General features: G+C 35.8%; 2 protein-coding genes across 2 annotated transcripts in view; one reads left to right on the top strand and one right to left on the bottom strand.

Moving 5' to 3' along the window:
• LOC126964869 (serine/threonine-protein phosphatase 5) overlaps positions 1-26,870 on the top strand; it is a 415,601-nt gene that overhangs the window by 126,410 nt on the left and 262,321 nt on the right. The window lies entirely within an intron of this gene.
• On the bottom strand, positions 20,443-25,772 carry LOC126965181 (uncharacterized). The gene is made up of 3 exons (XM_050808622.1): positions 25,513-25,772; positions 24,372-24,598; positions 20,443-20,488 (listed from the first exon to the last, which is right to left on the bottom strand). The coding sequence occupies exons 1-3, from the start codon at positions 25,753-25,755 to the stop codon at positions 20,443-20,445; spliced, it is 516 nt and encodes a 171-aa protein (XP_050664579.1). The 5' UTR covers positions 25,756-25,772.

Below are 26,870 nucleotides of genomic sequence, written 5' to 3'. Positions count from 1 at the left end.
AGGCCATTGGGGAAGAGCTGGAGGGCCGACCTTGATACCCGACACCAATTCCATACCAGCCTTCATTATTGGCACCCATTCACCTATAGAAAACAACAGGAATATAATAATACAGTCCACATTAAACATACATATCGGACTGTAGCACACTTTATTAGTAATCAGATATTACTCTTATATATTGGAAATGGACACGCTCTGTCCAATATAATGCAGTGCCGCTCAGGAAATAGTTCTTCTTCATGAAAAACCCAATTATTCTGAGCGGCACTTCAATTGTGTAGGTCACACTGAGTCTCATTTGCCAAGTAATTTTACAAGCTATGGTGCCCTTCAGACTGAAACAATAATGCTCGCCGAGGCTTTTTATCACTTATAAATCTATACCCCAATTATAAATCAATACCCCAGTAGAAATAATTAAATAATAATTATTAATATTTTTTTATGACAGTAAGGGACCAGACGAGCAGGACGTTCAGCTGATGGTAATTGATACGCCCTGCCCATTACAATGCAGTGGCGTTCGGGATTCTTGAAAAACCCAATAATTCTGAGCGGCACTACAATTGTACTCGTCACCTTGAGAAATAAGATGTTAAGTCTCATTTGCCCAGTAATTTCACTAGCTACGGCGCCCTTCAGACCGAAACACAGTAATGCTTACATATTACTGCAGAATAAGGCGCCGTCGCGGCGGTACCACCCTTTAATCTAGCCGGCATCCTGTGCAAAGAAGCCTCCCACAGGTAAATGCCCCAGATATAGACAGCTTGGTGTTTACTATCTTTTTTTCCAATTGACTTGACCAAATTTTATAAATATTTGCTGAATATTAAAAGGAACCACGTTACTTCCTGATGTTCCACGACACCCAAACCTATTTTCTGAGAAGTAATATTTTTAAGCATTTATGTTAGGAAGTGGTAGTGGGCAGGCCACATAGTTTGACGGACAGATGGCCGTTGGGGCAGTAAAGTCCTCGAGTGGCGACCACGTACCGGAAGACGCAGTGTTGGTAGGCCCCCCACAAGATAGAACAACAATATGGTTTAGATCGCCGGAATACGTTGGACAAGGCAGCGCAGGACCGATCGTCGTGGAAATATTTGGGGGAGACCTTTGTCCAGCAGTGGTCGTCTTCCGGCTGATGATGATGTTAGAAAAAATGTTCTTGACATAACAAACAGATTTTTAAAATGTATTTTTATGTTTTCTTAGATATTATTATTACCTTCAGGTGTATGAGCTTCTATCGCCAAACTAAGTTTCTCCTGCAAATTTCTTGCTTGCGTTATATTCTCCTTCTCCACAGCATCCAAAATAGCTTGAGCCAATTTCGGGAACAAATTAAACGAAGTTCCAATACTAGACTTAATCCCTAGAAGTGCAGCTGGGGCTATCAACTGCAAGAAATAGACCCAATTTGAAACGAATGACTACAAATATGAAAGTAATTATTACGTAACCTTGCAACGTAGGTAACATAATATTTTTAAGCTATTGCATAGCTTCTATCGGGGGCCTTGAGCGTGGAGACCGAATCCAGAAATTCCGTAACGAAAATAACCTAACACTTACTTACTAGATCTATATAGATATTTCGCCTCGGTCATTACAGTTGCCGTGGAACAGCGGTTACACGTATGCTTTTAGTGCAGAAAGTCGAGCCTGGGGTACGTCTTGTTTTTTTTTTAATTTCTTTATTTTTTTATCACGTTTTTTTAATTTTTGTTATTATGACAAGCATTTTTATTTAGTTTCACCTGTCCCATTGTCTGTCTGTAATCAAGTAAAATTTTACTCACTTCCCGTTTGCTTTTTTTTAAATTAATTTTATAAAAAAAAATACTGCATAAATAAAATAAATAAATAATTATAATTGCATAAGTTGATAAAAAATGCTATGCAATAGCTTTACCGCGGCAGTCCCCGAGTGCCACACGTCTTTTTTTTTATAAAAATAAGGGATAAGACGAGGAGGAGTTTCAGCTGATGGTAATCGCATAATGCAGTGCAGGATTCTTGAAAAATCAAAAAATTCTGAACTCCACTACAATTGCGCTCGTCACCTTGATACATAAGATCTCAAGTCTTGCCCAGTAATTTCACTAGTTACGGCGCCCTTCAGAGCGAAACAGAATAATGCAGACATCACTGCTTCACGGCAGAAATAGGCGCCGTTGTGATACCCATAATCTAGCCGGCATCCTGCGCAAAGGGCTCCTTTGGTAAACATAATATTAATAATTATACAGAACCACAGATCTTATTTGGTATTATTTCATGTACGGATAAATTTCACGCGTCCATAATAATAAGTACTAATAAAAGCGGGTGTATTGGTAGGTGTAATCTCAGAAGCAAGGATAATCTTATATCTTCTATATATATAAAAATGAATTGCTGTTCGTTAGTCTCGCTAAAACTCGAGAACGGCTGGACCGTCTTGAATTATTTGTGGAAGTCCAGAGAAGGTTTAAAAGGTGAATAAATAAGAAAATTTTCGGAATTAAATAAAAACAACAATTTTGTTTTTCCTTTGAAGTGTCGCCCGTCGTTAAGAAATTAAATTGAAAGAATAGTTTAAAATGAATAACTAATTAGAATCTTTGTATCTTTCTAACTTTCTCAGGAGGTAAAAAACAAACTTCAAACTTAAGTTTAGGTACCAATACTTGGTAGATTAACTATAGTTGTTAACTATGATGGCAATACAACGTTTGCTTGGTCAGCTATTCGTCATATAAAATAACATACTTACTTATTGTATTTTCTTTGATTTGCGCAAGTGTTACACATATAAATACATTTTAAAAGATTAAAATGCGTGTAATTGCGTTTTAAGAGCACGTGTCTCCCTGAAAACGTGCTCTAAAAAGGTTACGAAAAGTCGGGCTAAATAAAATAACAATAAAAATGTAACTTTTACGAAAAAAATCTAATGTTAAGCCACAGTTACAGTTAAACGTTAATCCTTTAAAAAGGATTTATTTAAACATACTTATTGTTAAGATTTGAAATGGTATAGGTTACTTGAGTGTATGATTACCACCTCCTACTTTTCTGCAGCACCAGAGGAGTTAGAGGCCGGACTTATTATGAAGGCACCCATGACCTATCGACTTTTGAAAACACGGTCATTCAACAATTTGAAACGCCACATATTCAGAAGGTGCGAATCATATTTTAGTTTGTGGAATTCATACACAGAGATTAACCCTAACATAGTTATTAACTATTGACGAAGAATATTCAAATTTAAATATTTTTATTCAAAATAGGATGTGACAACTACCACCCATTCCAAAATAAATGCCTCAGGCCTGAGAAGAATGGGCGCAACAAACTCAGCGGGCTTTTATTTTCATCAAAAATATGTTTTACAAATAAAGTAACATTGTACAATTAAACTTATTATTTAATAGCATGAGGGCGGTCGCTCCATTACCAATCTGTGATATCATTAAGAAAGTAATATATGTTATAGTAGCCTTTACCACACAAACGTTTTTTAACAATTCTTTTGAATAACGTAATACGTTTGTTTTGAACATTTTTTTTGGGATCCTGTTGTAAAAGCATATACATCGCCCCACAAAAGACTTGCTAACTCGACTTAGCCGAGTAGTAGGCATTATAAGCTTATGTCTATTCCTGGTGTTAACATTATGGTTATGACAGTTTCTCGCAAATTCACTTTTGTGCCTATGAACATACATTACATTATCAAGAATATATTGAGAAGCAACAGTCAAGATGTTAATTTCTTTGAATTTTGCTCTCAATGATTCTCTAGGACCTAGGTTATAAATAGCGCGAATAGCCCTCTTCTGCAGCACAAATATTGTATTAATATCAGCAGCGTTGCCCCATAGCAATATACCATAGGACATAATACTATGGAAATAACTGATGTATACTAGTCGCGCCGTATCTATGTCAGTTAATATAATAATAATATACAAGTCACGCGAATAAAAAATTAAACTATCAGTCCTATTAAAAGTTCATAAAAAAATGTCCTAGCGGCGTTGTATATACGTGTACATTAACTTATAGAGCATTCATTCAAATTAACACTTTATTTCGTGGCAGTAATGTTTGAAGTCTAATGTATACCCTCATTAGAAATTCGGATGCGAACACGAGGCAAGAACATTTTGTTTTAGTAATCGAAATGTATTTATTTATCAAAACGTCAAGTTAGTTACACAATTTTGTTAATGTAAAGGGGCACTTGTCTGACATACGACACTACAGCCTTTTTAAGTTTGAATATGCTTTTATTTTGACAGTTTTTCACCGAACACTTTGTCATTGCTTGGCGTTGGATTCAAAGCGCGGTCGAAACACAACTGAACGAAAACTCTGCCTGATATTGAGCGTGATAACAGAATTATTATGAATACTCACAGTATCAGCACCAAGGAACATTTCCTGATCATCCTTCAGCGCTCTTAGAACCTGAGCCCCCTCACTAAGGTCGTTCGAGGTGAACTTGATGCCCTTAAAGTTGGCTATCTTGCTTGTGGCTAAGGTCACGAACGCAGGCATGTTAACTAAAAAAATTACGTCAAACTTGTGATACACAGATTGATACATCAGATCTCATATGTGGAATTAAACAGCTATTTTCCATAAAACTACGCGCGACAGGATTACTTAAAATGAATACGTAAGGATTCAAAAACAAAATATTCAGATAAGTATAATAGTACCTATGTAGTGGATAGACTGTGACAACTGGCAACACCAGATGGAGGACACTGACGGTGGTGAATTAATAGAACGGGTAGATCTGTTTGATTTATAGCAGTGTAAAATAAATGTATGGTTAGTGATGTAAATACATTCTTTATTTTATAAGTATAGCACAGTGTCAGAAGTGGGATAAATGAAGCAAGAAAAATACTTTTTTATGAGAAAAAGTGACGAGACGAGTGGGACGTAGTTTGATTCGTTAACCAGACGGTAAGTGAAAAGCCCCATCCATTACGATGCAGTGCCGTACATAATTTTAAAAAAAGTCGAACGAGACATGTACCAAGATTTGCGAAGCATGTGTCACTTCGAACGGTTTTCTCTGTTGGTAAGTGCACTCGGAAGGAACCCGAGAGGTCGCGGGTTGGAGTCCAGCATCGTTCATAAATTTTGGTTACAAATTTAATTTGTATAAATAATCCTAGAAGTGAGGGATATCACTTTAAAGATAACATAAAAAATATATGTATTATAATAATAGTAATATTTTCGATAAATTACCCCAATTTCTCAATTTGTTCTAGGTACACCATAGTACTGGCCTAGTACATAGGGTATGTTGTACCTTGGCCATAATATATCCCTTTTTTTGTTAAAATATTAAAACACATGTAAGTATGAAATATACGTTTTTGATATTTTTGGGGAATACCCAAATACAATTGACCTTTAATAATATGCAAAAAATCTCAGAAGTGGGAGATATTACTTTAAACATAATAAATTAAAAAATAAACGTACTTTCAACTTTAGTCATGCTAGGTATATGGTAATACAGCACTGGTAAATTTGGTGCTGCGTCAGCTACTAATTTCACGTACGCTGTCAGTTCCGCTGGAGTTTTCGGCTTGAAGTACAGTTCTGGTAGTGTTAGCAATGAATCGGCACCAACTTGTTGGCAATACGCTGCCTGGAAACAAACAATTACTATGTTTCTCAGTTAGTATCGTAGATTATCTAGAGGATAATGATGCATAGTTCTTATCGGGTCTGCGCAGGCCACCTAAAATTGTATACATAGGTCAGCAGAGTGGGACGAGATGCGGTGCATTTGTGCATCCTACTCGTGGAGGCAGATCTGTTTTTCGCTGGGAGATCCAGATGCCGCTGCTGACGCTGTTGCTGATGTGGTACTGCAAGGTATGGAACTCTTCATTCCATTCTCCTCTGTGCCTATCGGTGGCAGGTCCCAACCATGGTTTGACCGCTCCTTCAAAATGGCCTCTCGCCGAAAGCAGTAGTGCTAACAGGCTTGGGTCAATGCAGTGGTATCTAAGGATGTGAATTCCAGCGAACTTAATAAACACTTCAATTATGCCTCCAGGTCCTTCAAAAATTTAAATGATGGGCTGGAAGTTTTTTATTAGTTTTTCTCCCCATCCCATCAAATGATGTAACTAGCTTCATGGAGTGTTGTTGCAATATGTTATGTTATTGTCACTGATTATTATTTTCTCTCACTCCCTATGGTAAATAAATATTATTGTATTCTCTATAGTTCTTATGTATTATTTTTCTAAGCAATTTGTATCGTATACCAACAACTGTGAAATACCGCAAAAAAACTATTATTATTCGTGTTGTATGTGATAGTTGATAAATACCCAGTAATACACGTAAGCCAACTGTACTGACTTAATGAGCAGCTATCTGAAATCAAATTCTTCAAAACCTTCACAAATAGTAACCTACTTAGTTCATTGAGTTTTTTCATCATTGTTGTAGGACATTTTGTATGTAGGTAGATATATTATTATTTATTGGACTTGTGCTATCTGACATCTGTGTGTTCTTGATTCTTTGACATTGACAGACACCTATGTGGGGCAAAGTCAAAGTCAGATAAACATTATTGGATGCATCTACCTTTAAAGATTGAATTAAATTTAATGGAGGATCATCAAATTGAAAAAACTTTTATCTTAAATAGTAATAGGATCTCTGTTTGCGGCAGAAATCGTTGTGATGGCAGCTAGATAGTCGATACTGCTGTGGAGTGAGTACGAACACCAGTAGATATAGTAAGTTTACAACGAAGTGATACTGCTTACCAGATCCAATACATCAGGCATTGGCGCCCCACCGACTTGAACCATTATATGCAGCTTTGTCTTCTTGCCTGCTTTAACCCATTCATCAATCACTTTCTTCCTTTCTGCCACAGACAGCGCCATATTTTCACCGGTAGTACCGCCAACTGTTGAGTTATACCTTCAGTTAACAACTTTTATTAACGCCACTGCTAATGGTGGGTTTTTAAGTTTGCCTGGACCTGACGTCACTGTAATGGCGACACATAAACATGGCGACCTGGTCTTATCGTACACGGGTTATTCTTGTGATGAAACCTCGATAATCATCAAATTTCAGGAATATAGTATACCTACGCTATTGGTCTTAAAATATCAGCTTTCATAGGTCGTATCTTTTGATTAGGTCTACAGACTTCTGATATTTAGGTCTATAGACTAAGTATCGTAGATGTTAGATAACTCGCATTTCTGAGAAGAAGAAGGCACCTTTTTATGCAGTGAAGTGATAATGTGCAAGCATTATTATAATTGTGATGAAACCTCGATAATCATCAAATTTCAGGAGTATAGTATACCTACGGTATAGGTCGTAAAATATCAGCTTTTATAGGTCGTATCTTTTGATTAGGTCTACAGACTTGATATTTAGGTCTATAGACTAAGTATCGTAGATGTTAGACAACTCGCATTTCTGAGAAGAAGAAGGCACATTTTTATGCAGTGAAGTGATAATGTGCAAGCATTATTATAATTGTGATGAAACCTCGATAATCATCAAATTTCAGGAGTATAGTATACCTATGGTATAGGTCGTAAAATATCAGCTTTTATAGGTCGTATCTTTTGATTAGGTCTACAGACTTGACATTTAGGTCTATAGACTAAGTATCGTAGATGTTGGATAACTCGCATTTCTGAGAAGAAGAAGGCACCTTTTTATGTAGTGAAGCGATAATGTGCAAGCATTATTACAGGCTAGCGATTTAATTTTATAATCGTTTTTAAAGTAATGATAATGGTATAGCAGCAATTAGGATTGGGCGGTGACTTCTTATATTGGCTATACGTAGTGACCGCCCAATCCTTGGCCAAAAATTACTCGCTGACCTTTTTTAACAAATGAGTGTGTATATCAATGTTGGTCAGCAAAACTATTGCTCAAAATAATGCAAGGTCTATCAAATATTCATCTCAATAAAAACAAATGCAAATGGGCGTTAAGATCAATAAAAGAAACATAATCAGTTATAATCAATGACGTTCTTTATACACATGGACATATCATTCGCAATGTCCAACCGATAAATTTGATAAATTTTGTTTCATTTGTATTTTTGTGTACTTTTTTCGCCTTATGTTTAATTGTATATAAAATCGTTATATTTTGTATTATATTCACTCCTACTTTGTTTATATTTAAGTGGAAACTTTATTGGCTTGTGTAATATAAATTATGTGTTACAATGTGTATATAACTTAAGCTGTTTGTTTTCCAATAAATTAATAAATAAATAAATAAATAAATCTGATATCGTTGAACGGCAAAAGTGTGCATAAAGACAATGTAAGCACACTTTTTTCTTTAGTCGTGTGACAACTGTCACTGTCTGAATCGGGATCTTAATTCATCAAACGTAACCTCAAAGCGTATGGAAGTAATACGTAATAAGAGGAGGAACTGCCTAAGTAAAAATTGTAATTTAGTTTAGTATAAAACGTACAGTGTTTGACACAAGTTTGAAATAGTAATTACAATACTATGGCGTCATACTATAAGCCGGCTAAGTTTAAAAGTAAACGCTTACTTACGTATAGTCGGAATTATGATTCGAGATCAAAAATGTAAGCAATGGTGTTGCCAACATCAAATAATAACCTTTTCCATTGTGCGTGTTGAAATATACTAAAATATAATTTTAAAATTATAAGTGTAGTCTATATACATATAATTAAATATTGCACAACGTTTTCTCTTTGTAATATAGCATAAAATACATCCAAAAATTAAAATGTTAATTTATTGTGCAAACTTTGCCTTGCCACTGGCAATAATAATAATAATAATAAATCTTTATTTCGAGTATCATGACTCATATTAATTGTTAGTAATACAGCAAACTTATTTTCTATGTTAGTACTTATCCTAAACCTATTACTTATTAAGTTACAGATGTGTGTCACCGCTGCACCATTCCGTTAGAAATACTGCAGCAATGACCCACATATCTGCAATCCAACCTGCTCGCAATCATCTTTAGAATGCTGTTGGTACTGCCCCGCACTCTGCTCACCAGGGATCCACATCTTTTGCGTACAGTCGCATAAAAACAGTCGACCCGTGCTTCCGCGAACATCCCTGATGCGCTACAAAATCGGGGCAGCCCCATCAGCACCCTGAAAGCATTGTTATATTGAACACGAAGCGCGTTGTAGGATTTTTGAGTGTACATGGCCCACAGGTTGCACGTGTAGAAAGTTGTACAAAAGGCTCTGAACAGCGTAATCTTGACGCTGTGTGAGCAACGCACGAATCTGCGAGCCAGCATATTCGCTCTCACCGACAACGCCCTCCGTTCTCTCTCGATTTCTGTGTCGTCCCTGAGGTCGGAAGTCAACATATGACCAAGATATTTAAACGTAGATACTCTCTCCAACGCTGTACCATTGAGCATTACAGGTGGTACTTTATTTGGTGTTTTACCACCGGCCTCAAAGACCATCACTTTACTTTTTCTAGCGTTATAGGCAAGACCATGTCCTCCCACATAAGCCTCACATATGGCCATCAGTTGTCTGAGACCACAAATAGACGCACTGAGCAGCACCATGTCGTCTGCGTAGCTTATATTGTTGACATAAGTTCCGTCTATGAAGCAGCCGACCCTGGTGCCACTGAGCTCGTCAATCAAATCATTTACATATAGGTTGAAGAGCGTTGGTGAGCTCAATCCTCCCTGCCTCACCCCGCACTCCAACCCACATGGACGTGACAAGACTCCCGCCCATCTGACATGGCTGACCTGGTATACCAAAATGGTCATATCAAAATTTGAAAATATTGATAATCTCAGAAGGTATTCCAATCTTTCCCATTTTTTGCCATAAGATATCGTATGAAACCAGATCAAACGCCTTCGACAAGTCAAGAAAACAGGCATAAACTGGAGTCTTGCGCTTAGTATAGTATGTGACAGCACTTTTAACACGCAGTATAGCATTCTCTGTAGACAATCCAGGTCGAAATCCAAACTGGTTGTCATGAGGCTTTATAAACTTATTTAACTGCATATTAAGCATGCTGTCAAACACCTTTGAGATGACCGTAGCCAATGAAATTGGTCTATAGTTGTTTTTATCAGCCAGGTCGCTGGTTTTGTTTTTTACAATAGGCACAACTATTGTACGTATCATCTCGTCCGGCATAAAACTATGACTCACACAAAAGCTGTACAGCATTGACAAAACCCTGGGAAGATGTGGCCCAGTGTATTGAAGATGCTCAATGCTTAGTCCGTCATGGCCTGGAGATTTACCTCTGGTCATATGTTTGATGGTATGTGCTATTTCTTTACACTTGAAATTGATACCAATTTCTATGTTGGACTGAACATTGAGCACCGATTCAGAAGTCCCCCGTAGCGGCTTAACGCGAAAGTGGTCCATAAACATATTAGATATAGTTTCAGGCTCACATACGCCACCAACGCTCACAGGGAGGGACGGCTTACTGTTCATTCTATTGGTATTCTTCCAAAACCCGCGAAAATCATTTTTCGAATGATGCGAAGCTAGAATATCCATTTTAATTTGATCCTGACGGTTTTGACACCATTTTAAACGAGATTTGAAAATTCTTCTAGCCTCGCACATTTCCCTATAAACATATCCTGAGGTTGGCTTCCCATACCACAGCCACCACTGAAACTTTTGCCTTGCCTCCCCGTGCGCTTCGGCTACACGCTTATTCCAGCCTATCACTCTCTTTTTGGCTACACGGTACATACTCTTTCGACCCGCCCCGGAAGCCTTAACTAAAGCTTTAACGATGTCACTGTACAACTTAGTTATGGCATTTCTATGCTCAGAGTCGTTACAAGTATGGTCACAGCAATACTGAAGCCCATGTGGGAAGTCAATTAGTCTTAGCCTTTCATGACATTCCCTCTGGTATGTATTTATTTGCACTTGGCTTCTCTCTCCCCAATAAACCTCATTTAGAGAGGTATTTTTACAAACTTTCTTTGGTAATAACACGTTTAAATTACATTCTACGACCAGAGGAAAGTGGTCAGACCATAATACATCATATAATACATAAACGTTACTCACAGAGTCAAGAGCGGCTTTAGTAGTTAAACAATGATCGAGCCACCGCTTGGATCCGTGAGCTTCACTTATAAATGTATATGTCTCGGACCGTAAACCTAATATCTCAGTATCAACACAAGTCCACTATTGGTAAAACCGCTCAAAAGGGTGTGCATTGTAGTCCCCAAGTATGTATACGTAGTTTTCCCCATAACTGTCAATAATAGCACTTACCGAACTTAGTACGTCCGTAAAATCCATTAGGTTTGCAAGTGAATCCGTAGGCATATATACACTCATCACTACGAACGATTTCTCTTGTAACACTACTTTGATAGCGCAAATACGCGGGTTATTACACTGAGTAATGGACACATTTTGAAAAACACTACGCTTCCACAACAGCGCAACGCCTCCGTATGGTCTCCCACGTAGAATACCAGTGGACGTGTCTATCGCAGATACTCCTGTGGAGCTGAAGTCCTCGCTTATTGTGTCAAGGAAACAAAGCTCCTCCTTGAGCAACCAGCATTCTTGTAAAGCGATTAAATGTGAGGATTTACATAGCTCACGAATACATTGTGCAGAACGCTTTACATTCTTACAATTAAATGAAACAAATTTACATGTTATGTTTTTATCCATTAACAATAGGCAAGTTTCTCAGCGCCACCTGTGTGATGGGTGTTTCATTTGATTTTAAGCTTAAAGTGCACAAATCGTCGAAAAATAATTCCCTGTGGCCATAGATTCTCATCAAGGTACAAAGGTAGCTTGCTTTGTGAAACAAAAATCTTATAAGCGTCGTGTTCACATTGCCGTTTAATTGAAATTTTCTCTAGACTCACAATACTGTCCTGAGTTTTATTCTCAATATATTTAACTATATCCGATTCTGCTGTGTCTTTATGTACGTTTGTTATAAATAAGGGTATCTTTCTATCGGCCGCCCTGAAAATTTCGTCTGATTCTACCACAAAATTTCCCATTTTGCCAATAAGGCGGTTTTTGGATTTTTGTGACTTCTTTTGCACCACTGTCCAGCCTTCATTTGGATTATGTACCTTAGCGACCCCTGCATATGATCTAATTTGCGCTGTCGCACCGAGCTGACCATTCGGTTCGCTCGACGTGCCTGATGACTCAGTGCCAACTCGCATAATGCCGCGTTTGGCGCGTGTGACGCAATCGTCGGTCTAATGTTTAGATACAGTGCTTTGAAACTGCACTGAGTTACTACCCTCCGCTTTACTCAAATCAATACTTCTATAATTTGAATTATATTCCCTCGGAGATGTCTCATAGTTAGATTGTTCCAACGGCGTTGTAACGATAGTGTCGTCTAATTGGGACAAACCTATCGGTCCGCTATCAAAGTATCCTCCTCTTTTCATATTTACTTTCATAATCGAAAGTGGCGGCGAAGGTAATTTTCCGCTCAAGCATTCCTTTTTGAAATTTTCTAGCTGCTCAACAGTTGCATATGAGGATTTAATGCTTTTGATCTCCGCCTGTACTAGCATCAAATCCTTGAGCAGTTTGGAGACGTCCAGATGGTCGAAAGTTATAGGTGGTAATTTTTCCAAATCCCTGGCCACAAACACAGGTAGTACATCAGGGTCAGTTACCTTAAATACACTTATGATGTCGTGCAAAAGGCGGTTTTCCTTGCCTTTTCCTTTGCGTAAAGTTTTTGTGCGTAGATCCGCTGGTAATGCTTCCAGAAGTAAGCTATTCGCTATCTCAATTTGTTCACGTGAGAAAGCAGACGCACATATTTGCACCAAACTCACTTCATCGGCTATTGAAACTTTATTTTGGATGTAAGCTAAAAGCTCATCCACAACGAGATGACAATTATTACACTTTAACGTACTCATTCTATTCGAAATCGCATACGTCTCACGCTCAATCGGAAACGTCCGACGCGACCCGAATCGCGCGCGCAACTGCTGAAGATAGAAGCTCTCAACATTTGGCGCGTCTACAGAAGAAATAGGTAATTTATAATGTTACTAGAAATCTTGGTCGTAGTGACAGGTATGACTGGTCGCCATATTGTTTTGTTCATTCGGTTTCTGACGTTCATCGTGATTGAATGTGCTCTTCTTGTTTTCGTTTATATATTAAACTATATTTTATATGTTTACTAGCTGACCCGACAGACGTTGTTCTGTAGATAGTAAAAATAAATACTGTTTTATTGGAATTTGCCAATAATATTTCAAAACATCAAGAATTATGTCGTAAAAAATTCTCCCTGTTGTTATAATGAAATTGTTTCACAGCGAAACTGTCAAACCGTGCGTCACTAAATTCTTTCATAAAAGATATGTCCATATAAAACAAATATGAAATAAAAATAATTATGAGTTCCAAATCGTCAAGTTGGACCAAACTGCACTCCATGAAGTTATCCCCATTAAAATCCGTTCATTAGTTTAAGAGTCCATCGCGGACAAACAACGTGTCACGTAATTTATATATATTAAGAAGATATAATAAACATGGGTCAACGAAGGTGTGTATTAAAAAGATATACCTGTACTATATACATGCTTAATTAGAAGTATATTGTGTATCTTATATTTGCAAAAAAGTGGAAAGTGAATATTTTGCTTTTATATAATGTGAAAATGTTATGAATACAGTTAATAATAGTAATACTTTTCCAGGTAACGCAACATTGAAAATGTGGTTTGATACTCAAATTAAAACTCCTAACTAAGCTTTCTTAGAGTGCCTTACCACATGCTTAATAGCTCGAACCAGAAAAGGAAGGCGTCTCATAATATCTCATATAGGCAGCGAGGACGGTTTTGTAGATGGAGCATTATTAATGTTTGAATCCATTAAAAAAAAACTACGTTAAAAAAACCGACTTCCAAATCTGAAAAGTATCAAATAACTAAAAATTTAATTTAATACACCTTTACCTTTACTATTAATAAAATGCTATTATATATATGTGCTACCTATTGATAGGTTTTAATTCGGTGCCATAGACATATATATATGTTTATGTTTTATGTATTATTAATCAAAATAAGTTTATTAATAAACTGTCTAGAAAAATGTTGATTATCTCTGAATTGTCATTTTGACAATGACATTTCTTTGTTTACATTTTTGATCTCGTATTACATTTCCGACTTTAATGGATTTCGAATCTCCTCCTTTCTCATCTCCGTTTTTACAAGATTAAAGCCGTCATCTGTCAATCTATGAATGACGGCACGTTTCATACAATCGCTTTTTTCTTAGAGAGCTTCGCTAGGCTGCGTCAATGATATTATAGTATTAAAAGAGATAGATATGTCACTAGCGCGCCGAAAATCAATCGCCTTAATAGAGTCAATTGGTTCATTTGTTGCGCGTTTGTTGTTGACAGAATTGCTTACAATTTGATATAGGTACAACATTAAAATGCCGTCTTGTGTTATGGGAAGATGCACTAATTACGAAAGTAAAAAAAAATCATAGAATTACATACCACAGTTAAGAAATCATGAATTATAACATTTTATTTGATTTCATTATTTATCTAATAAAATAAATATGTCGCCATGACAACGCCGATCGCCGCCAAGCCGATTAGCGTACAGAAATGACAAAACATTGTTGCGGGATGATCGAGGTAGAATATTTTAGGAAATGATGTAAAAAAGTCGTTGTTGCAGTAAATGTAATACGGAATGTAATAATTTTTATAAACAAGTGCGTATATAGGTAGCTGAACTATCAAACTACTAAAACAAGTTTTAGGGTAGGTAGCGAATGTAGACAGTGAGTGCTATTTGTTTACGTAGGAGTTTTTTCAGTAACACTGTCCCTTTCAGTATATCCCTTGCTAACTGCAGAAGAATCAATGGATCATTTTCTTCCTCTCCCATTACCTTATTGTAATAGACCCTCAACAAAAAGACATTCATAAATAATATAAGATACAAAAAATAATAATTGTAATCTTAAAACTTTTTGGGAGCCGTCGTTAGTAAACTTGAAAAATGGGACCCTTACTGTAGAGACCTTTCGATTTTGTTTTGGTGTCTGTATGTTTTTTTTATTTTATGTATAAATAATTGATATCATCAATGTGGCTATAGGTATATTATAATAAATATTAAATTAATTTTTATAAAATCAATGACACATTATCTACCTAATTTCAATGCTGTTTTACTACATTATAGCTTATACATTATAGCTACATGAACTCATGAATGAATCGTAATTTAGGCATAAATGACAGTGTACGGTAAAAACCATATCTGATGAATTAACTGTATTTTTTCTATACAAATACGAAGCAATTAGCAAATTAGAGTTATCTTCTTTTCGCTTGCGATAATTGCATTTACTATCCTTCTTTGACGTGTAATCGTAATGTAGTGTGCTATTGCAATGTTAAATTATTCATGTGTGCGTTAGTGTATCACTTTCAAACACCAAATGTTGTCTACGTAACCTATCTATACTTTTAAATATCATTGGGCTGCGTAACATGAACCGAATAAATGTCTTACATTACTGCTTATTGACCAAGAATATTTTAGCAACTGGAGTAAATGGTGAACCATATTATGGTATTATTTTTGGCATGATCCATATTTCGGCTTTGTTTTTATACGGCGTGATTTGTCTATATATATAGAACGTCATTGGGTATGATAATTAATCAGAAATCATACAAAATTACCCAATACAGATTTGATTCCATTAACAGCCAAGTATTCAGCGTACGGAGAAATAGCATCATAATTGACGCTCAGATCGCTGTGGAGGGGAGTAAATACGGGTGGCACCAGCCCACGCGCTTTGAATACAACCTGAAATATAGACAGTTTTTAAGTCGTATTTTGTAAATGGAAAAGGAGGACCAACGAACGTACGGGTCACCTGGTGTTAAGTAATCACCGCCGCCCACATTCTCTTGCAATCAGAGGCATCACAGGAGCGTTGCCGGCTTTTAAGGAAGGTCTTCTTTTGAAGGTACCCATGTCGTATCGTACCGGAAACACCACAAAAGTAAGCTCATTCCACAGCTTTGTAGTACGTGGAAGAAAGCTCTTTGAAACTCTCTTCTAGAATTAAATTCACAAAACTTAATTTATACCAAAAATATATGGACGATGTGGGACTTGAACCCGTGCCTCTCGGCTTCCGTCCTATCCATCCGTCGGTTCACTGGGATAGTAGGGTCAGATGGTAAGAACCTACTGAACCAACCTTACCAACTGACCCAACAGTCCGAGAGACGCATTGACCGTAAATTTAGGTACATAAGTCTTGTTCAACTCTCACATGGCTTCATCTACAGGATCTTCTTTACAGTAATTTATAACTAAAATATAGAATAACTAATAATAATGAATAATTAATGATTGATTGAAATAATTGCTTCAGTTGAAGTGGCAGTGGGCAGGGCACATAGTTCGACGGACAGATGGCCGTTGGGGCAGTAAAGTCTTCGATTGGCGACCACGTACTGGAACACGCAGTGTTGGTAGGCCCCTAACAAGATGGACCGATGATCTAGTCAAGATCGCCGGGATACATTGGATGAGGGCAGCGCAGGACCGACAGGACAGGACTTTTATGGAAGAGAAGAATAAAGGAGCCCTCGAAGCCACCTGATGTTGAAGTTATCAACGCCGCGTTATATTAAAATAGGTAAGTATTGGCGATGCTCCGGAGAACATTCTTCTGCAACACCAGAGGAATTACAGGAGCATTGCCAATACTTAACTATTTTAAAATAACGTAATTAATTTATTGTGTATTATTATTATCACTTGCAGTATAGATATTGCGTTTCTTATCTTTGTAATGAATATAACTTCACCTATATACTGTGCCTATATTATAAGTTTTGAGCCCTAGGTACGTACCTATATCTAGGTCTCGATTTAGCTAGTCATTAAATATCAAAATTAAATTATATTCACTCAGAATTTGAATTTCGAATAAAAGTTAAAAAATCTTATGTAATTTTATATACAGGATTTTATTACTAACTTTCCTAGTAACATAATAAATAATTAATAAGCTAATATTGTATTCCTATGAACGATCAAACATATTATTATAATAAAGAACAGAATACAAAAATGAATAAATACCATTTTAATCGGCAAATTGAATGTCGGCAAAGTCACAGATGTTTTCGTGGGCACTGATTAAAACTCGAGTCACTTTTTATTGCTCTGCAACACATTAATTATGTAATAATTGATAACAATATTATCTTAATGAAACAAATAAAGTAACAACATATTTCATATTGGCTTTACTATCAGACTATCACTGAGCTCATGAAACAGATTCATTTTTAAATTTTAACAATATAAACAATTATTTTAGTCTGTTGCAACGCACACATGTCGTTTTGGTAGGTACCTACAGACTTCGGCGCTGCGAACTACCTACTGGCAATTGTTGCCACAACTTCCATAATCTATAGAACAGCAACAAACCTCTTATAATACTATAATATCATTGAAATCTAATTAGGAAATCAAAAGATGTAGGTGCCTAATTAAGGTTAGAACAAATGGAATCGTATCGCTTTAGTGCTATTCCAAAGCCCTGACCGTACCTACATTTTCGTAAATTGTTTACGATTTAGGAAATTATTCACGCTAGCAGAACGTACACACAACATTATTTATGTTTTAAAATACACTTCGAAAATGTTTTATTTAAAGCATGACAATTCATTGTCACTCTTTAATCTATATAGTTATATTTTCTAGGGGTATTTATTATTTTCTACATTTACAGTATCATTTAACAATAAATCTAATACAATGTACCTATTTAAAGTGATGCACCACGTTTTGACTAATTTGTGTAACTTAAAAAAAGAAGAAGTGATTAATCTTTAAAAAAAATACTCAAAAGAGTACGAGTGCAGGACATGTACCAATTCGCATACACTGTGAAGAAGTAAAGGTGTTATGCGAGGAATTATACATGGGTAACACTGAAAATGCTTAGAACTGGCCAGTTAGCTTTTTTTGAATTTCAATTTTAGAACTCTTTGGTAACCTTCTGTAGTATATTGCATTTATTTGTCATTAATTGTATTGTGAATTGTTGGCAAATCTAAAACTCTTGTTATTCGTGAAAATTAACCTAACGCGAGAAAATTTTCAGTCAATGATTTTGCCCCCCTAGCGCCCCTTGCGGCATGAATTGAACGATTTCGAAAATTTTCTGTGTTATTGTAGGTTTTTAAGTTTTCAATCATAAACGGAAATTAATTGATAAAATGTCGAAAAATGCTTGCACTCTTTCTCGTGGTTCAATATTTTATGCTGGGAAAACCTGTCCAGAGGCTGCTATTTTCAAAGAATTATGTAATTTGTTCCGACCATTTTAATATAAATTGCTTTAGAAATAATGGTTTCTGCAGTCCTTGACTGAATTTCTTATGCTAGAATAAGTGACTTCCTACCTTGTAACCTAATAGAGGACTACTATAATTTATGTAAATTTTTAGTGTGTATTTATTTTTTTTTCAATCTATTACCAAATTCTATACCAACTTTGAATTTTGTGTAATGTTAGAGGACCCCTCAGATAATTCATACGTCTAGATAGTATCTTGCTGTTAGACAAAAGTTGAAAACAGACCAGGAATATTAGCTTAGTGTGCGTGACAGGCTACGTCTTAAAATCGCGATTTGTATGACACTTTGTGCGTGAATTGCTCAAAATAGAGGTTAGTTCTAAAGTCTATTTTTATCGACGTTTTTACAGCTGTCATAAGACTATGTCATCTATAGTCATATTCCATTCACATAGGCCTCCTGAAATGTATGCCATTCCGCCCATTCACTTGCCATCCTCATCAAACATATTTTTAGTTTAACCTATAATTTAATCCATCCCTACGCTGTGGTTTAACTAATAATAATATTGTAATTTGTTTTAGTTGAAAGGAAATTAAAATAAATCCATAGAAGGAGAAGTCAGTTTACTCTTCAGACCACTATTAGCAGGCTAAAAGAAGACAATTTGAAATTGCATCGAATTATACGTATAAAAAAGATTAAATAATAAGTGTAGTCTGTTGTTAAAGTATAAGAAAAAATGCTCACTTTTGAAACAGAAGTTACTGCTATCTAAAACTACCAATATATACTCTAAAGTGAAAACAGAGCATCTTGATAATTTCGATTTATGCGCAAAAGACATAAAATCCATGAAACGTATTTTTTCAGAAGAGTTGTACCTACGTTGTATGGAAAATTATAAAAGATATCAGTACAAAAAAAGGATTGTGTGGCTTTATGAAACCACGGTAAAAGTGATCCTTTTTTTCACATTATAGACATTTAACAAAAATTTTTTGGAATAATATTCCATTATGGGTATAACAATCGCTTTATCAATATTAATTTTATACTTGGAAAATTGGAAGGATACTGGGAAACTATAGGCGCCACCCGACCGTCAGGCGACATGCATGACGAAAAAGTTTAAGACGATGTAATAAAAGTTTCACTTTAAAAGTGTGGTTCGGAGCAGAAAATTTTAATGAAACAACATGACATAGTTGTATGGAGACGCAAGGATATCGATATAGTCGGCCAATAGTTTTCTTAGATGAAACATACATTCACGCATCGTATGCAGTGAACAAATGTTGGCAAAACAATGACGAGGACGGAGTACTAACAAGTGATTCTGCTGGAACGCAATGGATTATTATTGTTATTTCAGGTGGAAAAATGGGGCTTATAACTAATGCTCAATTGACTTTTAAATCACAGAAAATCGGGGGTTTACCATTGTGGAATAGGACAAATTTTATGAAATGGTTATCAGAGAAACTTGAACCCAATTTGCCTCGAACTCCTAAGTCGTGGTGCATAAGTGAATAAAGCATTTACTACTAGATCCTCAAGACCACCTTTACCAACAATGCTGAAAGCAGAACGTTATCAAATTATAAAAGAGCACAAAGAAGCGCCAATTTATAAAGATGACAAATTATTGAAATCTCATGGCCATAAACTGATTAGGTTGCCCCTGTACAAGTGCTACTTAAATGAAGTTGAGTTTATATTATTGAGTCTTTTAGAGACGAATAGCTAGCAATAAAGTCGACCAAGATGCTGGGAATATCGTGAAGTTAAATGAAGTAGCTTTTTCATCTATAACCCCTCAAGGATTGCAAAAACAGCGTGAACTCGTAAAAAATTTAGAAGACAAATATTACAAACGTTGCATGGATAATATTACTGATAATGATGACGTTTATACAAATGGCTGTGATATTTCTAGAATAGTTGCACTGTTAGAAAAACTAACCAATACATAAATCATTTTAAATTGAAATTGTGTCTCCATTAACAACCTTACCAGTTTTATAACTGTATATTATCCAAAAATATACAAGTAACACATATTAATCTGTGCTGGGTACATGCAAGTTTAGATAATATTTTCAGCAACCACCAATCATCAAGCACGGTAAATGCTACATATATTTTGGCAACACCGTAGGCAATGCTGCCACTTTCCAATGCAGGGGACATTTAAATTAAATTCACTGAGACTTGTACGTACTTTTTTAATTTAATTTGTTATGTCTATATGTTCTAATTACCCATACTAAAGGCATTGTGTCGGAAGCTTGTATCCCTATTTTACTAACCTGTCAATTCGGTGACGCGAATTCGCACTTCATTATGTGGTATTAACAGGGCTTGATTGCCTTATCTCTCTCATAAAAGGCATGCACCTTTAACACAATCTCACTTGCACTGCTTCTAAATGACTTGCGCATGATTCATGCGAAAAATATTAAATAATATCATAAAAACGAGCGGAGCGTCAGACCAACTATCGAGCCTAGAGGAGTAAGAATAAGTTGAACTATAGAGCACTGGCTTCTTTTTTCTATCTTTTATCTAAAAATAAAAAATAAATATTTAGGGGTGGCTTATCATTTAGGGGTATGAAGAATGTCCTATTCTCAGAGCTACCCGATATGTACGCAAAATATTATACAAATCGGTTCAGCCGTTTCGAAGGACTTTGGAAACAAACACCACGACACGAGAATTTTATATATGTTATGTGCTACGCTATAAAATTAACTATAGGTTTTTAGCTGTCCCGCGGGAACTCTTTAATTTCCAGAATGGAAAGTAACTTAGATGTTGACCGGCAATATGAGGTATCAACATGCCAATTTTTATTATATTATGTGCATAAGTTGTTGTGTGCTACGCTATATAAGTAACTATAGGTTTTTAACTGTCCCGCTCTTTGAACTCTTAATTTAACGGGATGAATAGTATCTAAGATGTTGATCGGGGAAGTAAAGTATCATCATGCAAAATTTCAATTAAATCGATCCAATAGTTTCAGAGATTAGCATGTACAAACAGACGAACAGACAGAGAAACAATAAATTGAATAAAATCGGGACTTGTTCAATTTCTCTTCTTATATCCCCCCGACTCGATTTTGATCATTTTTTTTCTTTGTACAGAAATTTGATCTCTACAGTTTTATTATTACTATAGATGTGATAGTATGCCTGTTTGTCATTTCACGTCAAAGTGTATTTGCAAGTTGAAAGTGTTAATTGTATAACTTATCTTGGTGTTAAAATAGATTCAAACTTTTCATGGTCCCATATAGATTTTATTTGTAATAAGTTAAGGATACTTTTAGGTAAATTCTATCACTTAAGTTTTAAAGTTCCCTTAGCTACATTAAAATGTTTCTATTATACATTAGTAGAATCAATTATGAGCTATGCTCTTGATAGTTATGGTCTTACATTTAAAACATATATTTATAAAATCGAAGCATTGCAAATAAGTTTTTTAAAATTACTTGTTACCAAAAAACAAAAGCTAAATGTAAAGACAATTACTCAAAGTTATTTAAAATTTGTATTATACTCCCAATAAGTAAAAAGCACAAATACCTTTTAGCCTTAAATAACCATGACTCTTAAGATCATAGCCCATCCTTAATTAGTCATAATCATGGCACCCGTTCGATGACATCAGGCAAACTTGAAGTACCCAGAGTAAACAATTACTTTGGCGATAGAACTTTAAAGAAAAGAATACCATATCTGCTCAATAGTTTGCCAGACGACATCCGACGGGAACCAAACAAAAATAAATTTAAAAAACTATTGAATCTTTAGAGACTGAGTGTTTTTGCGATTAAATAAAACAACTGCTTGACTGTGAGGAATATGTGGAAGATATGATTTATTAAAAAGTTACACGATATATATACAAAATCCTTAAAACTAGTTACCCAATTACAATCGTTACTTAAAAAATATTTACAAGTTCAGAAAATACACACCCATACTAGAGCTTACATTTTAACCAATAGTAAAACGTTTCATTCAATAAAGCCCCATCCACACGCTTGACAAACAATGGCAAACAGCCAACAGCAAACACGGACGTGTGGATGGGTATTTGTCGTTGTTTGCCTGTTTGTGTTTGTGATGGGCAGTGTTCGGCATCGGTGTCGGTTTTTCTTGCCAGATCAAAGGATGTTTGGCAAACAGTTTGCGACGTATCCACACGTTTGGCAGCGTTCAGTAATTCTTGCTACACTTTTTCGTTGGCGCGCAAAGCGTAAAAAATGTCTGATTGGTCAGCAACTACGATTCTGACATTTTTAGAGGCTTATCAAAATGAGCCATGTCTCTGGAATCCCAGAGATGCCGATCACAAAGATCGGCAAAAGGTTAATGATGCATGGACTCGCCTCAGCATTATAATGAGTAAAAGTGTCAAGGAATTGAAGACCAAAAAAGAAATACTGATGGCTACGTTCCGCAGACATTTGAAGAAAAAAAAAAGATTCTATTCGGTCCGGTGCAGGTAAGTTTAAATAATCAATAAATATTTGTCTAAACACCCCTGCTATGTTCCTTGCGAATAAATTTTATTTTAATTTTATTTTTTCAGGATCCAATGATGTTTATACACCGGTCTGGTTTGCTTATGACCTGATGGAGTCATTTTTAGGACCGGTATATACCTGCTCAAATAACGTAAATTCAGAGGAAGTAAGTAAAACGACTTAATTAAATTTAAACTATCATTTATATAAAGATTTAGTCAGATAAAGTTTTGATTATCTATTTGCAAGAATGGTAGCACTCTAGAAGACGTGACGTCGATTTAAAAGCTGATATTTTTTTCTGTATAGAGCTCGACATGTAGAACGATGTACTAAAAAATTACATTGCGAAGCCTCATAATTTTCGAGAAAAAAAAAATCCTAAAGTTACGAAAAAAAATACGATTGGCTTAAGTGTCGTTTGACAGGCGGAAGGGGCTATAAGTGGTTAAATCTGGTAGAGGGTGGGGCCCCGATTATAATGTTACCACTCTTATTACAAGGTAATGGATATTTTATCAGAAATTTCCAAAAAATGTTTCTAACCTCAAATCAGATAAAAAGCGTAATAAGTCTTCTGTCTGAGCCGCAAGAATATAGCTATACAGTCTGTATCAAAAAGGTGCAGTAAAACTTAAAAAGGTTAATTTAATATGTGAATGACCTTTTAGCACCTTTTTGTTACATCCTGTGACCTTACTTATCCTTTTTATATTACTTACTACTTACTTAATGCTACTACTACTTACTAATTACCTATCCTTTCTATGTTGAGGGATAATTTTTAAATAATGTAGAATGCTAAGTAAATCTATTACAAAAATATAACGTAAATTCTTCCCTTATCTGTTTGGCATGCATAGGTGACCTACGGGGTACATTTGGCATGTTCTGAATTGCATTATATTCCTCTTCGTATTTTCGCCAAGATCCACGTGTTATTATTTCACCATTTCTGTCAATCGTATCAAACGTTCCTGGGGGGGTATATCTCTCTGGGGAGTTTTTTCGAAGGAAGTTATGTAGTAGTACACAGGTCATTGTTATTTCTGATACAGTAATGGGGTCTGAATAAATTGGACGACGGTAAATACGAAACACTGAAGCTAAAACTCCAAATGTGTTTTCGACTACTACCCGAGCTCTAGATAAACATTGATTGAATATTCTTTTTGGTGAACCGATGTTATGCTGTCCTGGGTAGGGCTTCATAACATGCATGCTCAATGCAAAAGCACCATCTCCTATGAAAACGTATGGAACGTTAACGTCCGATCCAGGAAGTGGGCATGGTATAGGAAAATCAATTTCATTTTTACAGATTTTTTTCCACAGTAATGAATTATTAAAGACGCCACCTTCCACCGAATCCTCCCTTGGCATCCTATGTCAACAAATATAAATTTGTAGTGGGCATCAACTAATGCCAATAGAACGATGCTGAACGTTTTCTTATAATTTAAATATTCAGTTCCGCTATGAGGTGGACTTTCTATATTAATATGCTTGCCGTCTATGGAACCAAGACAGTGTGGAAATTTTCTTCTAAACCCTCTTTCTATATTCATCCAAGCATCAGCCGTTGATGGCATCTGAAAACAATCAAAATGAAGTAAATAAAAATTAATTATTTATTTCAGAGAGCATTGCCAGAAGAAAATGAAACTGCAGCTATAGAGGACGTAGAAGTTGTTGAAAATAGAGATTTAGAACAGCCTCTCCCTACACCAAAACCAGTGCGCCGTCGTCCAGCTACCGACACAGCGGAACGGCAAATGTCGTCTGCATTTGTACAGTTGACCAATATTTTAAGCAAAAGACAGAGGGAATATCCACCACCACCACCAAAAGAAGACGACGACTGCGAACTTTATGGAAAATTACTAGCGAAAAAACTGCGTGAATTTTCACCGGATGAGAGGAAACTATTTATGTATAATATAGACACATTGTTTATAAATAGAATTAAAGACAGGCTCTTTAAGCGACAAACCCCATCTCCCCAATCAGCCCCTTATCAGGCATATTCTGTGCCATTACCAAAAACTTCACCAATTCCAATACGACCATCAACTTCCCAAACATCATATTCCGAACTTTTGCCAAATAATTCACCATCGGCTCCATATCGACCGTCATCTTCCGAAACCTCGTATTCTGAACCTTTGCCAAATACTTTAGTTTTAGGTTCAAACCAGCTATCAACCGCCCAAACGTCACAGTATTTACCATTGGTAATCAATTCACCCCAACCATTCACTTCTCAAAATCACGTTTATTTCAACCAATCGGGCTCATCAAATTCTACTCCTACCATTCAAATAATATCCAATGAGTTGATTTCCCAAAGAACAAAAACAAACCGTGTAAATGAAGCTTTAATTAAAGCTTATGAAGACTTTGATCGTGAAAATTGAGATAGTTTAATCGGCTTAATTTTTCATGAATTAATTTTTTATTTCAAATTATTGATAATAAAAATAAAAATTTATAAAAAACAACTCACATTTATTTCATTTCTTAGAACATCATTAATTGCTTTGCAGATTTCAGGTATAATTTTTGATATTGCTTGGGGAGACACTTTGAATAAATAGTGTAAACTTATATAACTGTCACCACTTGCGATAAACCTTAGTGTTATTGCTAGACGATATTTCGCTGGTATAGCTTCCCTGAAGTCCGTATCTTGTTTCGAAATCAGAGGAGAAATTTTGTCTAGCAAATACTCAAAATCTGTGAAACTCATGCGGCAGAAGTTATGAAACTCCCCTGATGGCTCGTAAAGAAGCTCATTATTTTTTTTCTATAAATTGTCTGAAACGAATAAAAAATTTTAAGTAAAATTAAATAACACTGCAAATTAAAGCCCAAATAATAGGTCTAAAGCAGTACCTTGTACGATTTCTATGTATTTTAATCATCCACCATCGTCTTTGCTTTCTTCTTTTTTTTCTTTTTTCTCTCTCTTGCTTTAATTTAAAATAAAAATATGTCAACCCGAAAGTAATAGCTGCCACAAGCTCGTCGTCCGCCATGTTTGCCGATTCGCAATGTTATGAACGTTCGCCAATCATGTGGATGGCTGTTTGTGTTGGGTTGTGTTTGGTTGGTGTTTGGGACTTTGTTTGCTGTTTGCAGTGTTTGTGACAAACAGCCAGCGTGTGGATCCGGCGTAAGATTTGAGAATAATATTATGTGTTCTATCACGCTCTAAAACTAATGCTATCGCAGTTTGTGTAAACTCGCGTCGAAGATCGATCATACGATGTCAATGAGCATTCCGCACCTACGGCTGTTGCTCATTGATTAAAATTGCATGAATAGCGATCGCCCGAGTCCCGACGCGTCATTCGAGGACGCTCAGCCTTGCTGTGCGGTTGTGTAACGCGGAGCATATGACTGATCACGTGAGTATATCTGCGGTTTTCGAGAGAAAGTACGATGCTTGAAACTTCACTGCGTTGACTACTGTATGATTCTATGAGTTGATATACAGCATTATGAAATGGTTCTTATCAGAGCTAATATTACGTTATATAAAATAAAATATTCTTGTCAGAACGAATCTTTCGGCATACGCTTATTACAGTTATTATGCACGATTACTATTTCTATGATCTATAATGCTACGTTACAAGTTAGGTATTAGACATTTGTATTAATTGATATTATTGGTTGTAGGTACAGCTACAAATCAATATTAATTGTTGCAGTAACATTTGTAAAATACGCTTTAAGATTTATTGAGACTCGCTCGATCCTGTAGACAAACTGTGTAAACAGTTTTACAGGACTTTGTATTATTTTAAGAAGAAACTGTATGTTTATAAATATATATATAAAAAAAAGGTTTATTACTTT

The sequence above is a fragment of the Leptidea sinapis genome, chromosome 6 (genome assembly GCF_905404315.1).
Source record: "Leptidea sinapis chromosome 6, ilLepSina1.1, whole genome shotgun sequence".
Lineage (NCBI taxonomy): Eukaryota > Metazoa > Arthropoda > Insecta > Lepidoptera > Pieridae > Leptidea > Leptidea sinapis.
This window is presented reverse-complemented; position numbering and strand designations above follow the sequence as displayed.